At 36.6% G+C, this 14,103-nt stretch overlaps 8 protein-coding genes across 8 annotated transcripts; 4 read left to right on the top strand and 4 right to left on the bottom strand.

Moving 5' to 3' along the window:
* Positions 1 to 81: 81 nt before the first annotated feature.
* Positions 82 to 1,007, top strand: LOC9313851 (dehydrin Xero 2). Its single transcript, XM_021026688.1, has one exon. It carries the CDS (start codon positions 165 to 167, stop codon positions 804 to 806), a length of 642 nt encoding a protein of 213 aa, XP_020882347.1. The 5' UTR covers positions 82 to 164; the 3' UTR covers positions 807 to 1,007.
* A 119-nt stretch (positions 1,008 to 1,126) lies between these two features.
* Positions 1,127 to 2,625, top strand: LOC9312130 (dehydrin Xero 1). Its single transcript, XM_002876016.2, has 2 exons — positions 1,127 to 1,985; positions 2,361 to 2,625. Exons 1-2 carry the CDS (start codon positions 1,803 to 1,805, stop codon positions 2,559 to 2,561), a joined length of 384 nt encoding a protein of 127 aa, XP_002876062.1. The 5' UTR covers positions 1,127 to 1,802; the 3' UTR covers positions 2,562 to 2,625.
* Positions 2,626 to 3,044: 419 nt separating this feature from the next.
* LOC9312131 (peroxidase 36) lies at positions 3,045 to 5,996 on the top strand. Its single transcript, XM_002876017.2, has 5 exons — positions 3,045 to 3,181; positions 4,044 to 4,603; positions 4,696 to 4,887; positions 4,970 to 5,135; positions 5,388 to 5,996. Exons 2-5 carry the CDS (start codon positions 4,355 to 4,357, stop codon positions 5,804 to 5,806), a joined length of 1,026 nt encoding a protein of 341 aa, XP_002876063.1. The 5' UTR covers positions 3,045 to 3,181; positions 4,044 to 4,354; the 3' UTR covers positions 5,807 to 5,996.
* A 318-nt stretch (positions 5,997 to 6,314) lies between these two features.
* Positions 6,315 to 7,803, bottom strand: LOC9312132 (epoxide hydrolase A). Its single transcript, XM_002877737.2, has 4 exons — positions 7,397 to 7,803; positions 7,129 to 7,308; positions 6,806 to 7,047; positions 6,315 to 6,720 (listed from the first exon to the last, which is right to left on the bottom strand). The coding sequence occupies exons 1-4, from the start codon at positions 7,685 to 7,687 to the stop codon at positions 6,462 to 6,464; spliced, it is 972 nt and encodes a 323-aa protein (XP_002877783.1). The 5' UTR covers positions 7,688 to 7,803; the 3' UTR covers positions 6,315 to 6,461.
* An 87-nt stretch (positions 7,804 to 7,890) lies between these two features.
* Positions 7,891 to 9,304, bottom strand: LOC9313852. The gene is made up of 3 exons (XM_021026692.1): positions 8,916 to 9,304; positions 8,453 to 8,574; positions 7,891 to 8,215 (listed from the first exon to the last, which is right to left on the bottom strand). The coding sequence occupies exons 1-3, from the start codon at positions 9,190 to 9,192 to the stop codon at positions 8,048 to 8,050; spliced, it is 567 nt and encodes a 188-aa protein (XP_020882351.1). The 5' UTR covers positions 9,193 to 9,304; the 3' UTR covers positions 7,891 to 8,047.
* A 524-nt stretch (positions 9,305 to 9,828) lies between these two features.
* LOC9313853 lies at positions 9,829 to 11,197 on the top strand. Its single transcript, XM_002876018.2, has 3 exons — positions 9,829 to 9,864; positions 9,966 to 10,041; positions 10,117 to 11,197. Exons 1-3 carry the CDS (start codon positions 9,829 to 9,831, stop codon positions 10,416 to 10,418), a joined length of 414 nt encoding a protein of 137 aa, XP_002876064.1. The 3' UTR covers positions 10,419 to 11,197.
* Positions 11,198 to 11,265: 68 nt separating this feature from the next.
* On the bottom strand, positions 11,266 to 12,454 carry LOC9312133 (thioredoxin H1). The gene is made up of 3 exons (XM_002877739.2): positions 12,232 to 12,454; positions 11,673 to 11,795; positions 11,266 to 11,587 (listed from the first exon to the last, which is right to left on the bottom strand). Exons 1-3 carry the CDS (start codon positions 12,319 to 12,321, stop codon positions 11,456 to 11,458), a joined length of 345 nt encoding a protein of 114 aa, XP_002877785.1. The 5' UTR covers positions 12,322 to 12,454; the 3' UTR covers positions 11,266 to 11,455.
* Positions 12,455 to 12,506: 52 nt separating this feature from the next.
* On the bottom strand, positions 12,507 to 14,064 carry LOC9313854 (protein RTE1-HOMOLOG). The gene is made up of 3 exons (XM_021026687.1): positions 13,896 to 14,064; positions 13,140 to 13,440; positions 12,507 to 13,062 (listed from the first exon to the last, which is right to left on the bottom strand). Exons 2-3 carry the CDS (start codon positions 13,404 to 13,406, stop codon positions 12,634 to 12,636), a joined length of 696 nt encoding a protein of 231 aa, XP_020882346.1. The 5' UTR covers positions 13,407 to 13,440; positions 13,896 to 14,064; the 3' UTR covers positions 12,507 to 12,633.
* Between the last annotated feature and the right edge of the window lie 39 nt (positions 14,065 to 14,103).

The following is a 14,103-nucleotide window of genomic DNA, read 5'->3' on the forward strand; positions in this document are numbered from 1 at the left end:
GTATTGCGTAAAATATCTATATGATGAATTCCTATCCAATATGAAAACTTGCGGGTCTATAAAAGTATCATTCAAGAGCTCATTAATCTTCAACGATCAAAGTCTTTAATTTCATCTATAGCTAACAAAAGAGTAGCAAGTTTATTTTAAATTCGAAGAAGAAAATGGATTCTTACCAGAACCAAACCGGAGTGCCAAAGAAAGGGATGACGGAGAAAATCATGGAGAAGCTACCAGGTCATCATGGAACTCATCAGACTCATGGAACCAACACGGGTTATGGTAACACTGGTGGTGTTCACCACGAGAAGAAAGGTATGACTGAGAAAGTTATGGAGCAGCTACCAGGTCATCATGGAACTCACCAGACTCATGGAACCAACACGGGTTATGGTAACACTGGCGGTGTTCACCACGAGAGGAAAGGTATGACTGAGAAAGTTATGGAGCAGCTACCAGGTCATCATGGAACTCACCAGACTCATGGAACCAACACGGGTTATGGTAACACTGGCGGTGTTCACCACGAGAAAAAAAGTATGACCGAAAAAGTTATGGAGAAACTACCAGGTCATCAGGGGTCACACCAAACGGGTACTAACACGGGTTATGGTGCTACTAACACTAATGTCGTTCACCATCAGAAAAAAGGTATAGCTGAAAAAATTAAAGAGCAGTTGCCAGGTCATCATGGAGCTCACCAAACTGGAACCACTGCAAATTATGGTAATACTGGCGTTGTTCACCACGAAAAGAAGAGTACGATTGATAAGATTAAAGAGAAGCTTCCCGGTGGTCATCACTAAATTTATTTTAGCAATTTGTTTAAAAATATTTAAGTCTTTGTGTGGTCTAATAATATGATGGTTTGTTTCTTATTAAAAAAAAAACAAACTAGTATTAAGTGGTTTTTAAGAAAGCGCGTTATGCGGTGTTTTCTTTTGTTTTATCGCTAACTAATAGTATATGTAAGTGATTGTGTTGTTGAATTAATATAAAGTATTTACTTTTGGTTTGTTTATTGTTATAGCTTTCTATCGTTCCAAGTTTCAACTGTACTAGTTTTTGGTTAGTTTCGATTTTTCGTTTTCTTATTGGAATTTTCTGACGATGTAAAGCAAAATTCGATTGCTCATTAGTTGTGAGAACACCTCCAATAGAGGGTTTTTAAAATTAAAATAACACAAAAATAATAGAAAATAAAAGAGAGTGATGTTTCATTTAAAAATCTCTGAGTTCTTGTTTAGAATCTTTTTATACCGCTTGTTTTATGATAATTGGATCAAATTTTGTATCATTTAAAATTTAAGTAACACAATTATATTAAAAATATTTATAATATTGGTTTGGAGATGCTTTGGCCTCTGAGGCGACCTTTTATTTTTTATGTAATAATATGATCATTGATGAAACATCTCTCATAGGTGGAAACATCAACGAAACGACCGCGTTTGTTTGGCATGTATTATTAGGGTTAAAAATTTAGGCCCATACGGCCCAAATAAGCTATTTTACGGATATTTAATTATAAAATGTGTGGCTGGCTGGCTTAACGGACATGTGACAATGACATGTGTCACTCTAACCACAAAACCAACGTCTTACGTTAACGCCACGTGTGTCACTTCAACACGATTTGATAATATATGTGATTATGATCCCTATCCAAAATGACGGTTCTATAAAAAAGTACCATTCAAGCGTATGAATCATCATCAATCATTGTCTTAATTTCGTCGAGAATAATTTTGTCTATAGCTAAAAAAGGCATAAGAAGTTAAAGTTTCAATTGTAAAAGGAAGATGGAGTCTTACCAAAACCAGTCCGGAGCGCAGCAGACTCACCAACAGCTTGACCAATTTGGAATTCCATTTCCAGCCACCACCGGAGCCTATGGAACTGCAGGTGGAGCTCCGGTCATGGCGGAAGGTGGTGGTTTGAGTGGCATGCTTCACCGTTCGGGGAGTAGCTCTAGTTCTAGCTCGGTATACCTCTGTTTTCCGCAAATGCTTACTCTTCCTATATCACCATATATAAGTTGTTTCATTTAATTTGACTTCACCTAACTGGAAAAAATTAGGAAACATATTTTAGATTAACTAAGTACATATATACATTTTTTTTGTAACATATATACATATTGTTTTATAAACCATTTTTTGTGTTCAATTGATAATTTTTATATAAACCATTTTTTGTGATGATAAGTTTTTGTTTATAATTTGAATTATATTCAAGGTATACCACCATATCCTACAGTATTTAAAAATTACGAGATAAAATATGGAAAGTGTTGCATATACTTGTAGCTTTCCATGATGATTTACTACTGATTTAACACGTGGTGTGCATGCATGAAGGAGGACGATGGACTAGGTGGAAGGAGGAGGAAGAAGAAGGGAATAACCGAGAAGATTAAAGAGAAGCTGCCGGGTCATCACGAGTCCAACAAGACTTCTTTAGCTTCTACCACGACGGCCTATGATACCGGCACCGTTCACCACGAGAAGAAAGGCATGATGGAGAAGATCAAAGAGAAGCTTCCGGGTGGTCATCATTAGTTTCATTTTAATCAACTTTTTTGCGTATGTTTTTTTTTTTTGGTACAATTTTTTTTTTTTTTTTTTTTTTGCGTATGTTATATACAGTGTTCTAAAAAGCGGTCTAGGCGGTCGCCTAGGTCCCGACTAGGCGCTAGGCTCTCATGCGACGCCTAGATAACCGCTTTGACCGCCTAAAATTACATAGATCTTGTTTAATGTATTTTTTCAATTTCAATTAGAGTTTTATTTATATATATAGTTATAAATATTCATATATTGTTTAATATAAATATAAATAAATATTTTATCTAATTTTTATTTATAATTTCATAATTTTTAGTTTTATATAGATATTTTATATAATATCATATTGATAATGTTTTATGTTATAAACGTCTAAACCGCCTAAAAAATCGTCTAGGCCCCGATTAGACGTTCTAGGCGCTAGGCACTGGGTCACCGCCCGCTTAGCGCCTAGCGCTTTCTTGAACACTGGTTATATAGTACTATATGTATTATACACCTAATAATTTGGTGTGGCTCTTAACCAAAAATAATATGACGTAGATACGCTTATGGTCGTTGCATGGAAGAAATATAAATATAAACCCTCTTTTTTCTGTCATTTATGGTTTTAGGTAGGCCTGCGAATCCGACCCGATCAGGTAATTCGGTTTCGGTTTTTCGGTTTTTCGGGTATTTCAGAAATTGAAATCTCTACCGAAACTAACCGAATAAGATTTCGGTTCGGTTCGGTTTTTCCGGTTTAAAACCGATATAACCGAAACTTATGTCTTTTTTTATTTTAATTGATTGGGCCACCCAAAACAAATTAAAAAAAGAAATTTTAAAGGCCCAGCCCATTTGTTGCAAGGTGCAACTCTCTCAGTCTTGACAACCCTAGCCGCCAGACAAACCAGATCTGCCTGGAGAGACTTTTTCCGGCGACTTAAACGCCGGAGAATCGAAAAAGCTAAGCCTCAATCTCTCCATTTTATTCGAATCTGGAATACCTTTCAAACGATTGCTACCATTGTTATTGTTGTTAGTCAAGTCATCAACGAAAACGGCTCCATCCAAACGATTTGTGGAAACCTTTCTTTGTAATCATCAAAACTGAGACGAGATTGTTCATTTCGAAAGAAGAAGAAGAAAAAGAAGAAGAAAAAGAAGAAGAAGAAGAAGATGATGAATGAAGATGTATGGGAGATGATGATGATAATCGGAGGGCAAGAAGGAGAAGAAGAGGAGAAATCGAAGAAAATAAAGAAGAATAAGTGAAGAAACGTGGCTATGACAATAATAGGTTAGGGTTTTGTGTTATTCGGTTAACCGTCGGTTCGGACGAACCGAACCGAAAAATCTCGGTTAACCGAAATAATTTTAAATTTTTCCGATTGGTTTGACCTAATTAATGGAAACCGAACCGATTTACCCAAACCTCGGTTCGGTTTGGTTCGGATAAATCGGTTCGGTTTGAATTCCCAGGCCTAGTTTTAGGTTTCTATTGTTTTTGAGTGATGCAAATTAAGGTAATTTTAGCACACGGATCGGTTCACAATTCTAATCGATCTTTGCATTTAAAATAAGAAAGGGACATTGACGTTTTCTATTCCCAACACAAAGGAAGACAAAAAAGAAGAGATAATTGGAAACCATATGTAGATGTAACGAATCCTATATCCAAACTAACACTCACAATTAATGTATCCCATCCAACAAATTAAAAGCCAAGTTGACGTAACAAATCATACTTGTTTAGCTTTCCTCTATAAATTAATCAACCATGTATTCATCGTCATTCACACAATATGAATACAAAAATGGTGAAGTCAATGGTTGTTCTTGCCCAAATCCCACTTGTTGCGCTGTTTCCTCTTTGTATATGTTATCAAACACATGAAAGCACGAGTTCTGCCTCTCTATCCCCTCAGTTTTACGACAACTCGTGCCCAAACGCACAAGCCATCGTTCAATCTTACGTCGCCAAAGCATATTCCAATGACCCTCGCATGGCTGCCTCAATTCTTAGGCTCCATTTCCATGACTGTTTCGTTAATGTTTGACAAAATCTAGTCTATTCTTCAAATATATAATGTTTGATATAAATAAGGACAAATGTTAGTTGATATATAGACTTTGGTTGGTGCAGGGATGTGATGCTTCCGTACTATTGGACAGTAGTGGAACCATGGAAAGCGAGAAACGATCAAATGCAAATCGAGACTCTGCTCGAGGGTTCGAAGTCATTGACGAGATCAAGTCGGCCTTGGAAAATGAATGTCCTGAAACAGTTTCTTGCGCCGATCTATTGGCTCTCGTTGCTAGAGACTCCATTGTTATTGTAAGTCAATTCTCTAACAATAGAAGTATAGAACTAATATATAATTGTTACAAACACTCGTTAATTTTGTAATTATCTACAGTGTGGTGGACCTAGTTGGGAAGTAAATCTTGGAAGAAGAGATGCAAGGGAAGCAAGTTTGAGTGGTTCCATGGAGAACATTCCTTCTCCCGAGTCCACGTTACAAACAATTGTCAACATGTTCAACCTTCAAGGACTTGATCTCACCGATCTTGTTGCCCTCTTAGGTATATATATATGGTATCCAAGAGAACTTTTTATGGAAGAAACTTTTTTTTTTTTTTTTTTTTTTTTTTTTTTGAGAATAAAGAAACTTAAGTAAGAGAATAAAGAAATGTTATAAATAACGATGTGTGATTGTGATTGGATAAAAAAACGTTATCTTATCTCTCACAAGTTCTATTAAAGATTAAAGATATAAACTAACACATATTGATAAATTATCATTTCTAAAACTAATAACCATGATTTAAATGTAGGGAGTCACACGATAGGAAACTCGAGGTGTATTGGTTTCCGACAAAGGTTATACAACCATACTGGAAACAACGATCCCGACCAGACTTTGAATCAAGACTACGCCTCTATGTTGCAGCAGGGATGTCCGATTTCGGGCAACGACCAGAACCTCTTTAATCTTGACTACGTGACGCCAACTAAGTTTGACAATTACTACTTCAAGAATCTGGTGAACTTTAGAGGACTCTTGAGTTCTGATGAGATTTTGTTCACGCAAAGCAGTGAGACCATGGAGATGGTCAAGTTTTACGCGGAGAATGAGGAAGCCTTCTTTGAGCAGTTCGCGAAGTCGATTGTGAAGATGGGGAACATCTCACCGTTGACGGGGACAGATGGTGAGATCAGGAGGATCTGCCGGAGGGTTAACCATGATTTTTGAGTGAGTTTCTTTATTGGATAGTTAAAGTTAAATGTTTTGGTTAACGTTAATATTTTTTGTTAAGTTTGATTACTGTTGGCCTTCTGTTTAATTTATTTTTATTTGTTTTTAAGTAATTTATGAGTTTGGTGATTGTATGGTATACCCAAAAGGCCAAAAAAATAACGATTTTTATTGCAACTGAATTTGCTAATGAATTTGGAATGTGATGTGCCTATCCTCAACAATACAAATTTTGACATGACAACTCCATTAGGTACAATATCTTTCTCGTATTTATGGATGTATATAATTGGAATGTATTTAAGGTGCTTATAACTTAAGGAGTGATGTTGCAAAAGTTCAATTTTTTTATGTAACTTGGCCTCATTAAATTTTATTGTTAGAAAGTTTTGACATTGGAAGTGAGATAGGAGTAACCAAGTCATTTTTTACAAATTGAGTTTTGAGTAAATTTAATACTCTTGGCTCTTGCTTCATGTTATACTTCCATGTTCAAAGAAGCACATAGAAAAGCTTAGATCTTTCTTTACTTTTAAGAACCATTATTATTGCGGAGATCACACACGGTTATCATTCTTGGATACACATTATTATTTATTAGTAGTTTACTTAAGACCATGGTTCTTCTATAAGGCCACATAACGGCATGATTTTACTCTGTTTTGCTTAACTTGTTTAAGAAAGAGAGAATCTCTTGAGAGACTTGTTCAGACTTCTCCTGCTGGATAAAATGATGACCATCTTCAATAACAACAATCTCAAGGTTAGGTACAACACTCTTGAACATCTCTCCTTTTACATACTCCATTGTTCCATTGGGTCCTTCATTTCCGATATCTTTGTCTCCCGCTATAAACTTAGTAGGAACGACGACTTTGGAGTCTTGCCACGGCGCCAATATCTCCCAATTCCTGTCATTGCGGTTTCAATAATTGTTTTTGTAACAACAAAGACTGGAGATGAAGTGAGAGAAAGAGAGAGAAGTGAACAACTTACAGATCCATGGCTCTGTAGTAATTCAAAGGGCCTGTGAATCCAGATCTTTGAAACTTTTCTGCATACACTTGAATCTCTTCTTCTGTTATCCAATCTGGAATCGTCGATGGTATCTCAAGATGATCGATGATCTCTGTATCAGGAGGAGCCACTAAGTAGTCTGTTCTTGTTATCAGCAAGAACTTCTTCATAACCGTTAAGCAATCATGCTTGGCAAATGCAGCCTCAGCTCTTCCGGGTTTCTTGTAAAAGCAGAACCGAGAAATCGAATCAACGAGTAGTAACACTAACACCATAAATCTTGAAAGTTATTTTGGTTTTACCTGAAACTGAGAGATGTATAAACCATCTCCAAAACTCTTGAAAAAGTCTGAAGGTTTGAGTTTTCGATCTCTTGGGAAATATGGAACAGAGAGACTTATGTAACCTTTGACTCGGTCTGGTCTAAATAAGCACAGACACCAACCTATGATTGCTCCCCAGTCATGCCCAGCCACAAAAGCCTACCACAGTAAAAATGTACTTTTTTCTTTTCCAGAAATCTATCTATCTAAATCTAAACGTTGGATTGTCAAGAAGATCATATTTCACCTGAGCAGTGCCGTAGTGATCGAGCAAACCGATGACATCAGCGACGAGGTGGCTCACAGTGTAAGACTCATGGCTCGGAAGAGAATCGGAGTCACCGTAGCCTCTGAGATCTGGAGCAACCACGTGGTAACCATGGCTAGACAAGAAATCGATCTGGTGACGCCAAGAGTACCATGTCTCAGGGAAACCATGAAGTAACAGGACCAAAGGCCCTTCTGTGTCTCCTTTCTCAGCAACGTTTAACCATATCCCGTTGGTCTTTACTTTCTTCTCTCTAAGAGAGCTCGTCATGATTCTTGATCTTGATAGTTGTGAGAGAGAAGAAAAATCAGCGACCAAGCTGAAGACTTTATTACAAGAGTTGAGAAATGGATGTACACGTGTCGTGGCGGCGAATGAGATTAAAGCCTCTAATTAGATTACACGTGGCGGTCACTGGTTCTGATTCAGTTTCATGAGTTGCCGTAAGTAAAAGAACGTCAGCCAAATTCATGAAACAAGAAACACATGACTGAATATAAAGAACAGAAACGTCAAGTAACTCTTAAGAGGACACGCCAAACACAACAAAGAAGCGTAATTCTAAACTCAAGAAAAGAAAAGAGATTGTCATTTGGGATTATTTCTATGTTTGATTTATCGAAAGCAATCTCAAGAAGACATTGAGTTCTTCTTCTCTTCTTCGAACTGCTTAAGCTCAGTCAGTCTTTCAGCCCAAGCTCGGTCCCTAGCGACAGCAGCCATCTTACGTTCCACTTGCTTAATTCTCTTCTTCCTCTTCGCCTCTTGCACCAGCGCTTGCCTCTTCTTTTTCTCAGACTGCGAAAATTGTACACAAGAAATCTTATTAGTAAACGAAATAAGAAACATTGCAGATTGTTTAAGAAGCTAAGAGAGATACAGCCTTCTATTATCCCATAGGTTACTTTTGATTTCTCATCTGTACAATCTATAAAATCAACATTCTAACATTTCTCATCTAACAATGTAAAGCTATGCAAAGATCAAAAAGGTGTCAAATTTCTTAAAACAAGCTAGAAAGCAAATCAGACAAACCAGTATAAAAGCACGACGCTGCGCTATCCGCTTCTTCGCATTCCTTCTCTTCACACTGCCCTCGTTAGGATTGTTTGAAGAAATTGGCTGGCCAGGTGTATATTGAACATATGCATAAGGCCCTGCATTTTCCTCAAATCTGTTAATTCATCTAAACAATCCCACCTTAGATTCTCTCTAGCTATATCAATTGTTCAGTAACAACACACAATATGAGACTCAAAACAATCACTTTCCACTTAAAGAGTACACGAGGTTTATACTAAACCCACAAAATGCTAATCTTAAAACAACATAAACAAAACTACACTATGAAGATTACACTAACTCCATTCCTGAATCACACAACACTCATCCCTAATTCCACAAACAAAGCATCAATTTTTGCAACCCCAGACTAAAAATGAAACTCAAACTGAACAAACATAAGCCCAAATCACACATCAAAAACAAACTGGCGAACCTGGAGGTTTCAATTTGGATCTTTTCCTCTTGGGATGAGTCATGGGTCGTCTCTTCGGTAGCCGAGTATCAGTTAAGCTTAAGCTATGAAAATGGTTAGCCATTGGAATCCATGGTAACCTCAAATGAGTCATAGATCCACCGAAGAAGGAGCATAACTCTGGTTTCGCAGCCGGAATCTTCGCAGGGAACGGCGCAGACGAATAGTTAGCGACGGCACGCGAAACCAAGGTTCTCGATAATGGACGAAAAATCGATCTAATTGCACCGAAACCCATTTTCACCAAAGCATCAGCGAACAGATTGCGATCCAAAAGCTGTTAGCTTTACCGATCAAGCTTCGAAATTTTCACTTCGCCGATTCCACCAAAGTCTGAGACTTGAAACGAAGAACTCTCCGCTAAACCCTGAATAGCCTACTCAAACACTAATGGGCCTTATGGGCCTATTAAGTGTATTGGGCTCATAATTGAACATTGGGTCGCAAGGAAAATACTAATTATTAAATTAAACGATTTTGTTGTATTCTATAAGAATTAAAATCAATAAATCGTGCAGATATTACTAATTATCGTCTCCAAATCTCATTAAATTTTTTGGCGAGAATTATGGGTATATTGCCTAAAGATATAGTGTAATTATGGAGCTAGAAGAGACTTGCATCGTAATTTTATAACGATTTTAGAATTTGGATTAGTGAGTACACCACATAAGGAAAGAAAATATTATACCATTAACGACACTAACTCGAAACATGGAACCATTTTAGTAATATATAGATATAGTTACCATATAAAAATAAATTAAAAATCCAAATTATAATCTTCAAACCAATATAAATATACATCACCCTCGTTCATTTTGCATAAACAACATCATACTTTTTTTTTCTTTATACACAAAAGGTGACAAACATGTTTTCTTCAAGTCGTCCTGGATCTACAAGCCTGGTCCGTTTTCAATCTATCATTACATGCATACTCATAATCATATATCTCATTTTATCCTTTGCTAATTCGTTAATTACTTATTTTCGAACGTGTTCTTGCAGACTTGTGGGTTTAAAGTGAACACTAACTCTCCCGAATGGCACAAGAGCATGACGAAAATCCTTAAGAAAATCAAAGGTTTGTTCTTATTCTATAAGCATATATATCGTACGTTTTTGTATACTCAATCTCTCTTTTTCTGATTATGTTTAGGAGGGAATTTTTGGATAGATGTGGACGAAGGAATGGCATACGTAACGGGTCAAGGCGATCCAAACAAGCTACTGAAACTAATGGGTTCAAAGAGAGGCAAAGATGCTGAAATGGCTTTTGTGAGAACCGGAACGCACCATCCTCAACATCATCATCATCATGATCCCAATTTTTACAACAATTGTCAAAACTCATACTTTGGCCAATGGCCAGGGTACTACCCACCGGCCGGCTCGGCGATGCAACCTTACCATCATCAATATCCATTTTCCGGTGGATATAATAACTACGGTTATTATTAGAGCTATTAGGATGGTTTTGTAGTATTTAAAACTATGTCGAGATCGAGCAAACCCCATTTATTTTTACCTAAATTAGGGTTTTCTGCTTGTATCCGAAAAAACCTGTTTTTTTTTTTTTTACTAGTGGGATGGATATTCTCTCTGCGTTTTACAAGCAGAAGAGAATTCGAGGAGGATTGATATTCTCTGTTTTTCTTTTTGGTGTTTTTAGTTAATTTGTGTTTTTGTATGAATCCGATGATATTCATTGATGTTAGGGTTCTTATAAACCCATAACAGAATGGGATGTTTCAAGTTTGCATTATCTTTTGTTAAGCTGCATAATTTACCTAAATAGTTTCGGTAGTATCTTTCAAAATGATCTACCTAAAAAGTTTTATCAAAAAAAAGTTTCATATTTTACCTATGGATAAACAATTGCTTCTGGAATATCTTTCGAAATGATTTCGCGGAGGGAAAATCTCTCTTTTCTTAGATGAAAACGGATTTATCAGATTGTGTTTCCATGAACCGTTCTGATAATTTATTAGTATCAAATCATAAAATTAACTTACTATTATATGTGTAGATCCTTTTGCAATATAATACTACATAAAAAAAATCCCATCTATCGAACATGGCCAATGCATGACTTGAACAGATTTGCCAATTGCCATGTATCCAACATGGCCAATGATTTCACTTGTCCAATATTCGAACCGTTTTCAGAAACACAATGACCTACTGAATGACCCGGAGCTGTCTTATTTTTAAGAACATACAATAATGCTCTCTTTATTCACGTCCATTGCGTAGAAAAAGTGTTTGAGGATAAATGTAGAAATTAGTTTTCAAATATACTTTGAAGTACAAAGTAATTAAAAGCAATTGATTTAATGGATAAACAAAGCAATTTTCAAATTCACACTAGTCACAATCTTATCATCAGATGAATTTGACCAGAAACATATAACAAAAGGGAACGAGTTATAACATGTCAAGAGTACTAGAGCAATTAATTAATCGAACATCTTAAGACATATATAAGAGCCGAAAGCTTAAGCCAAGTGTTTGGCAATGGTAGATTGAAGCTCATCTTTCTTGGCTCCAACAACTTTGTCCAAAATCTTACCTTCCTTCAAAAACATGAAGGTTGGCATCGCCTGTATCGCCCAATCACTTGCCACCGACTGTTCCAACAAAAACATAAAAGGTATTGTGATCGAAGAAAACATTTTCTCTCATGAAGAAGGGAAAATTTTGGTGAATGTGTACCTTCAATTCATCAGTGTCAACCTTGAGGAAAAGCACATTGGGGAGTTTCTTAGCCAAATCAGCAAAGAATGGCGCGATAAAACGACATGGTCCACACCAAGAAGCCGTGAAATCAACCACCACCTTCAACAATATAACCAATCATATCATGAATCATTTTCATTGAAAAACCATTTACACTGATATTACCTTTTAATGTCTTAAATCAAATAAACATAAACATAAGAATTGAGAACGTTACATTCATCTTCACTCTTCAGGGTAAACATTTTCCTAGGGATCCCTTAGTTTCATAGAAATATCAATATGCCTTGTGGTAATCTAGTCATTATGATCTCTATACAAATCCTAGAATCTAATCTATGGTTAATTCAGATTCAAAAAAAATTCAAACATGAATTTATACCAAAAGAATCAAATGATAACATTGCGTCTATATGAGAGATCAAAGAAGCAACCCAAACAAACCAAAATCAAGAATAATAAAAGACAAACAAATTAAATCCATATCTCAACAAAAACAAAGTAAAATCAAGAAAATTTTGGAGAAGAAGATTACAAGAGTTTTGGATTCATTAGCCTTCTGGAGTTGCTCGTTCCATGTTTCAACGGTATGGCACGCGATCACTTGTCCTTCTTCCGAAGCCATCTTCTCTCTTATCTCCTATGTTCTGTTTCTCCTCCTCTTTTGCGTTTTTTCAATTACTTAGCATGCGCGTCACAATTTTGCCAACAATAGTTTTTCTCTTTCTCCTTTATTCGACGCGTGATTTTGTTTCCCATAATTACATCCACCAAATTTTCTACTTTCCTTCTTTATCCAAATCATATATATATTCCCACTTTACTCCTCAAATTTTTGCTTTTTTAACAAATTAACCACAAACAAAGCAAAGTTGTAAATATCCATCGTAAAAAGTAAAAACATTCTGTAGACATCATTTGTACATTATTATTCAAACTATAACTGGATCAGTTTCTTGAAACAATACGTTCCCATGATGAACCAAGCAGTAAGCAAAACCGCTAGAATTGAGCAGGAAGCTATGAAAGTCCAACCACCAAGTAAGATTCCTATAGTGTAGACTATGACTGGAGGCAACAACGACTTTACTATAGCCGCTTTGCTCACCCAACGTCCCTTGAAGAACACAAGTGCCGCTAGATTCACCACGTTCCACCCGCCTGACTTTACAGCTAGACGGTTCAGGTTGTTGGCTACAAAGGAATGACAGTTGCATGTGAATATGTTATATGAGTGATGTTGGTACTCTTGTGTGCCTTTTCTCAGTGCATCATCCCACATTGGCTCTTTCTCATGACTGCCTTCTTCTTGTTCATATCTGCTCTCACCATTGAACATACGTGAACCGGAAGAACGAGATGATTCCTGATTAATTATCCAAGTCCAAAATGTAAATAGAGTTGCATCAAGGTAAAAATACTTGAAATTGAAAGCAACGTTACCTTTCTCTTGTTGATTTGAATATATCGAGCAACAGCTCCAAATGCAAAATTATCAACACAGACGAAATTAGGTCCTGCAAAGTCGAGGATGACACCGTCTTCTCTGCAAATACCCACATGGCCGATAAAGGGAACCAGCCATGAAATTAAGGGAAGAGGTGTCCAAACAATGCAGCATGGGAACCGATCTCTTCTAGGATCAATTTTCATGGGATCTGATAAGCCGATCGTCATGCCATGTTCTGAATCTATTACTGTCTCTCCCATTTCCAAGTCCAGTTGGGTTCAGTTATTTGATCCTCTGTACTCAAAACAACAACACGTCCAGTGATCCCCAGATAAGTAAAGACTCAATAAAGCACTGAGATTTGACATGTAAAAGTTGTTCTCGAATAGATGATGCATATCATTCATTTACATTGAACCCAAAACATAGATGCATCATCTTTGCATATATATACCAAGCTACACAAGTAAACTCTATAGTTATAGCAAAAACATTGCACAACATTAAAAACCTAATTGATTTTGTATCAACACATTGTGCTAAACAACACTACGACCAAAAACCACTACAGAGAAAGCTAAGTAAACAATTTTCGTGGTTCTATGAATCACGGGTCTTAAACACTAAACGATGGATCCCTAGAAAAACGCCATTAAAGATGCACAATCCAACTAGCAACGAGTCAACATCAAAGCATCTTCATAGACCTGGATTCCGAAACTTTTTCATAAAGAATAGATAAAGCGTACCAGTTCAAGCGACAAAGACGAGATTAAATCAGATCTAACACAAATTTTCTTTCGTTTAGCAGAGTGATTCAATCACTGCCTTTGCCTGGAAAATTTGTGTTTCTCTCTCGGCCCCAATTTTACGAACGATGGCTAAAGAACGTGTTTGGCTCATTGGTTTAAACTAATCCTATCCGAGGATATCTTCTCCGTTTCAAGGATAGTAATA

The sequence above is a fragment of the Arabidopsis lyrata genome (genome assembly GCF_000004255.2).
Source record: "Arabidopsis lyrata subsp. lyrata unplaced genomic scaffold ARALYscaffold_5, whole genome shotgun sequence".
Classification (NCBI taxonomy): domain Eukaryota; kingdom Viridiplantae; phylum Streptophyta; class Magnoliopsida; order Brassicales; family Brassicaceae; genus Arabidopsis; species Arabidopsis lyrata.

Coding starts and splice junctions, on each gene's coding strand:
- LOC9313851 (XM_021026688.1), top strand. CDS start 165: ATGGATTCTTACCAGAACCAAACCGGAGTGCCAAAGAAAGGGATGACG.
- LOC9312130 (XM_002876016.2), top strand. CDS start 1,803: ATGGAGTCTTACCAAAACCAGTCCGGAGCGCAGCAGACTCACCAACAG. Junction 1,986..2,360: donor GTAGCTCTAGTTCTAGCTCG/GTATACCTCTGT, acceptor GCATGCATGAAG/GAGGACGATGGACTAGGTGG.
- LOC9312131 (XM_002876017.2), top strand. CDS start 4,355: ATGAATACAAAAATGGTGAAGTCAATGGTTGTTCTTGCCCAAATCCCA. Junction 4,888..4,969: donor CTAGAGACTCCATTGTTATT/GTAAGTCAATTC, acceptor AATTATCTACAG/TGTGGTGGACCTAGTTGGGA. Junction 5,136..5,387: donor CGATCTTGTTGCCCTCTTAG/GTATATATATAT, acceptor ATTTAAATGTAG/GGAGTCACACGATAGGAAAC.
- LOC9312132 (XM_002877737.2), bottom strand. CDS start 7,687: ATGACGAGCTCTCTTAGAGAGAAGAAAGTAAAGACCAACGGGATATGG. Junction 7,309..7,396: donor ATCACTACGGCACTGCTCAG/GTGAAATATGAT, acceptor TTACTGTGGTAG/GCTTTTGTGGCTGGGCATGA. Junction 7,048..7,128: donor TATACATCTCTCAGTTTCAG/GTAAAACCAAAA, acceptor TGCTTTTACAAG/AAACCCGGAAGAGCTGAGGC.
- LOC9313852 (XM_021026692.1), bottom strand. CDS start 9,192: ATGGGTTTCGGTGCAATTAGATCGATTTTTCGTCCATTATCGAGAACC. Junction 8,575..8,915: donor ATCCAAATTGAAACCTCCAG/GTTCGCCAGTTT, acceptor AGGAAAATGCAG/GGCCTTATGCATATGTTCAA. Junction 8,216..8,452: donor AGCGTCGTGCTTTTATACTG/GTTTGTCTGATT, acceptor CAATTTTCGCAG/TCTGAGAAAAAGAAGAGGCA.
- LOC9313853 (XM_002876018.2), top strand. CDS start 9,829: ATGTTTTCTTCAAGTCGTCCTGGATCTACAAGCCTG. Junction 9,865..9,965: donor GTCCTGGATCTACAAGCCTG/GTCCGTTTTCAA, acceptor GTGTTCTTGCAG/ACTTGTGGGTTTAAAGTGAA. Junction 10,042..10,116: donor AATCCTTAAGAAAATCAAAG/GTTTGTTCTTAT, acceptor GATTATGTTTAG/GAGGGAATTTTTGGATAGAT.
- LOC9312133 (XM_002877739.2), bottom strand. CDS start 12,321: ATGGCTTCGGAAGAAGGACAAGTGATCGCGTGCCATACCGTTGAAACA. Junction 11,796..12,231: donor CTAATGAATCCAAAACTCTT/GTAATCTTCTTC, acceptor ATATTGTTGAAG/GTGGTGGTTGATTTCACGGC. Junction 11,588..11,672: donor TTGACACTGATGAATTGAAG/GTACACATTCAC, acceptor TTGTTGGAACAG/TCGGTGGCAAGTGATTGGGC.
- LOC9313854 (XM_021026687.1), bottom strand. CDS start 13,406: ATGGGAGAGACAGTAATAGATTCAGAACATGGCATGACGATCGGCTTA. Junction 13,063..13,139: donor TTCAAATCAACAAGAGAAAG/GTAACGTTGCTT, acceptor ATAATTAATCAG/GAATCATCTCGTTCTTCCGG.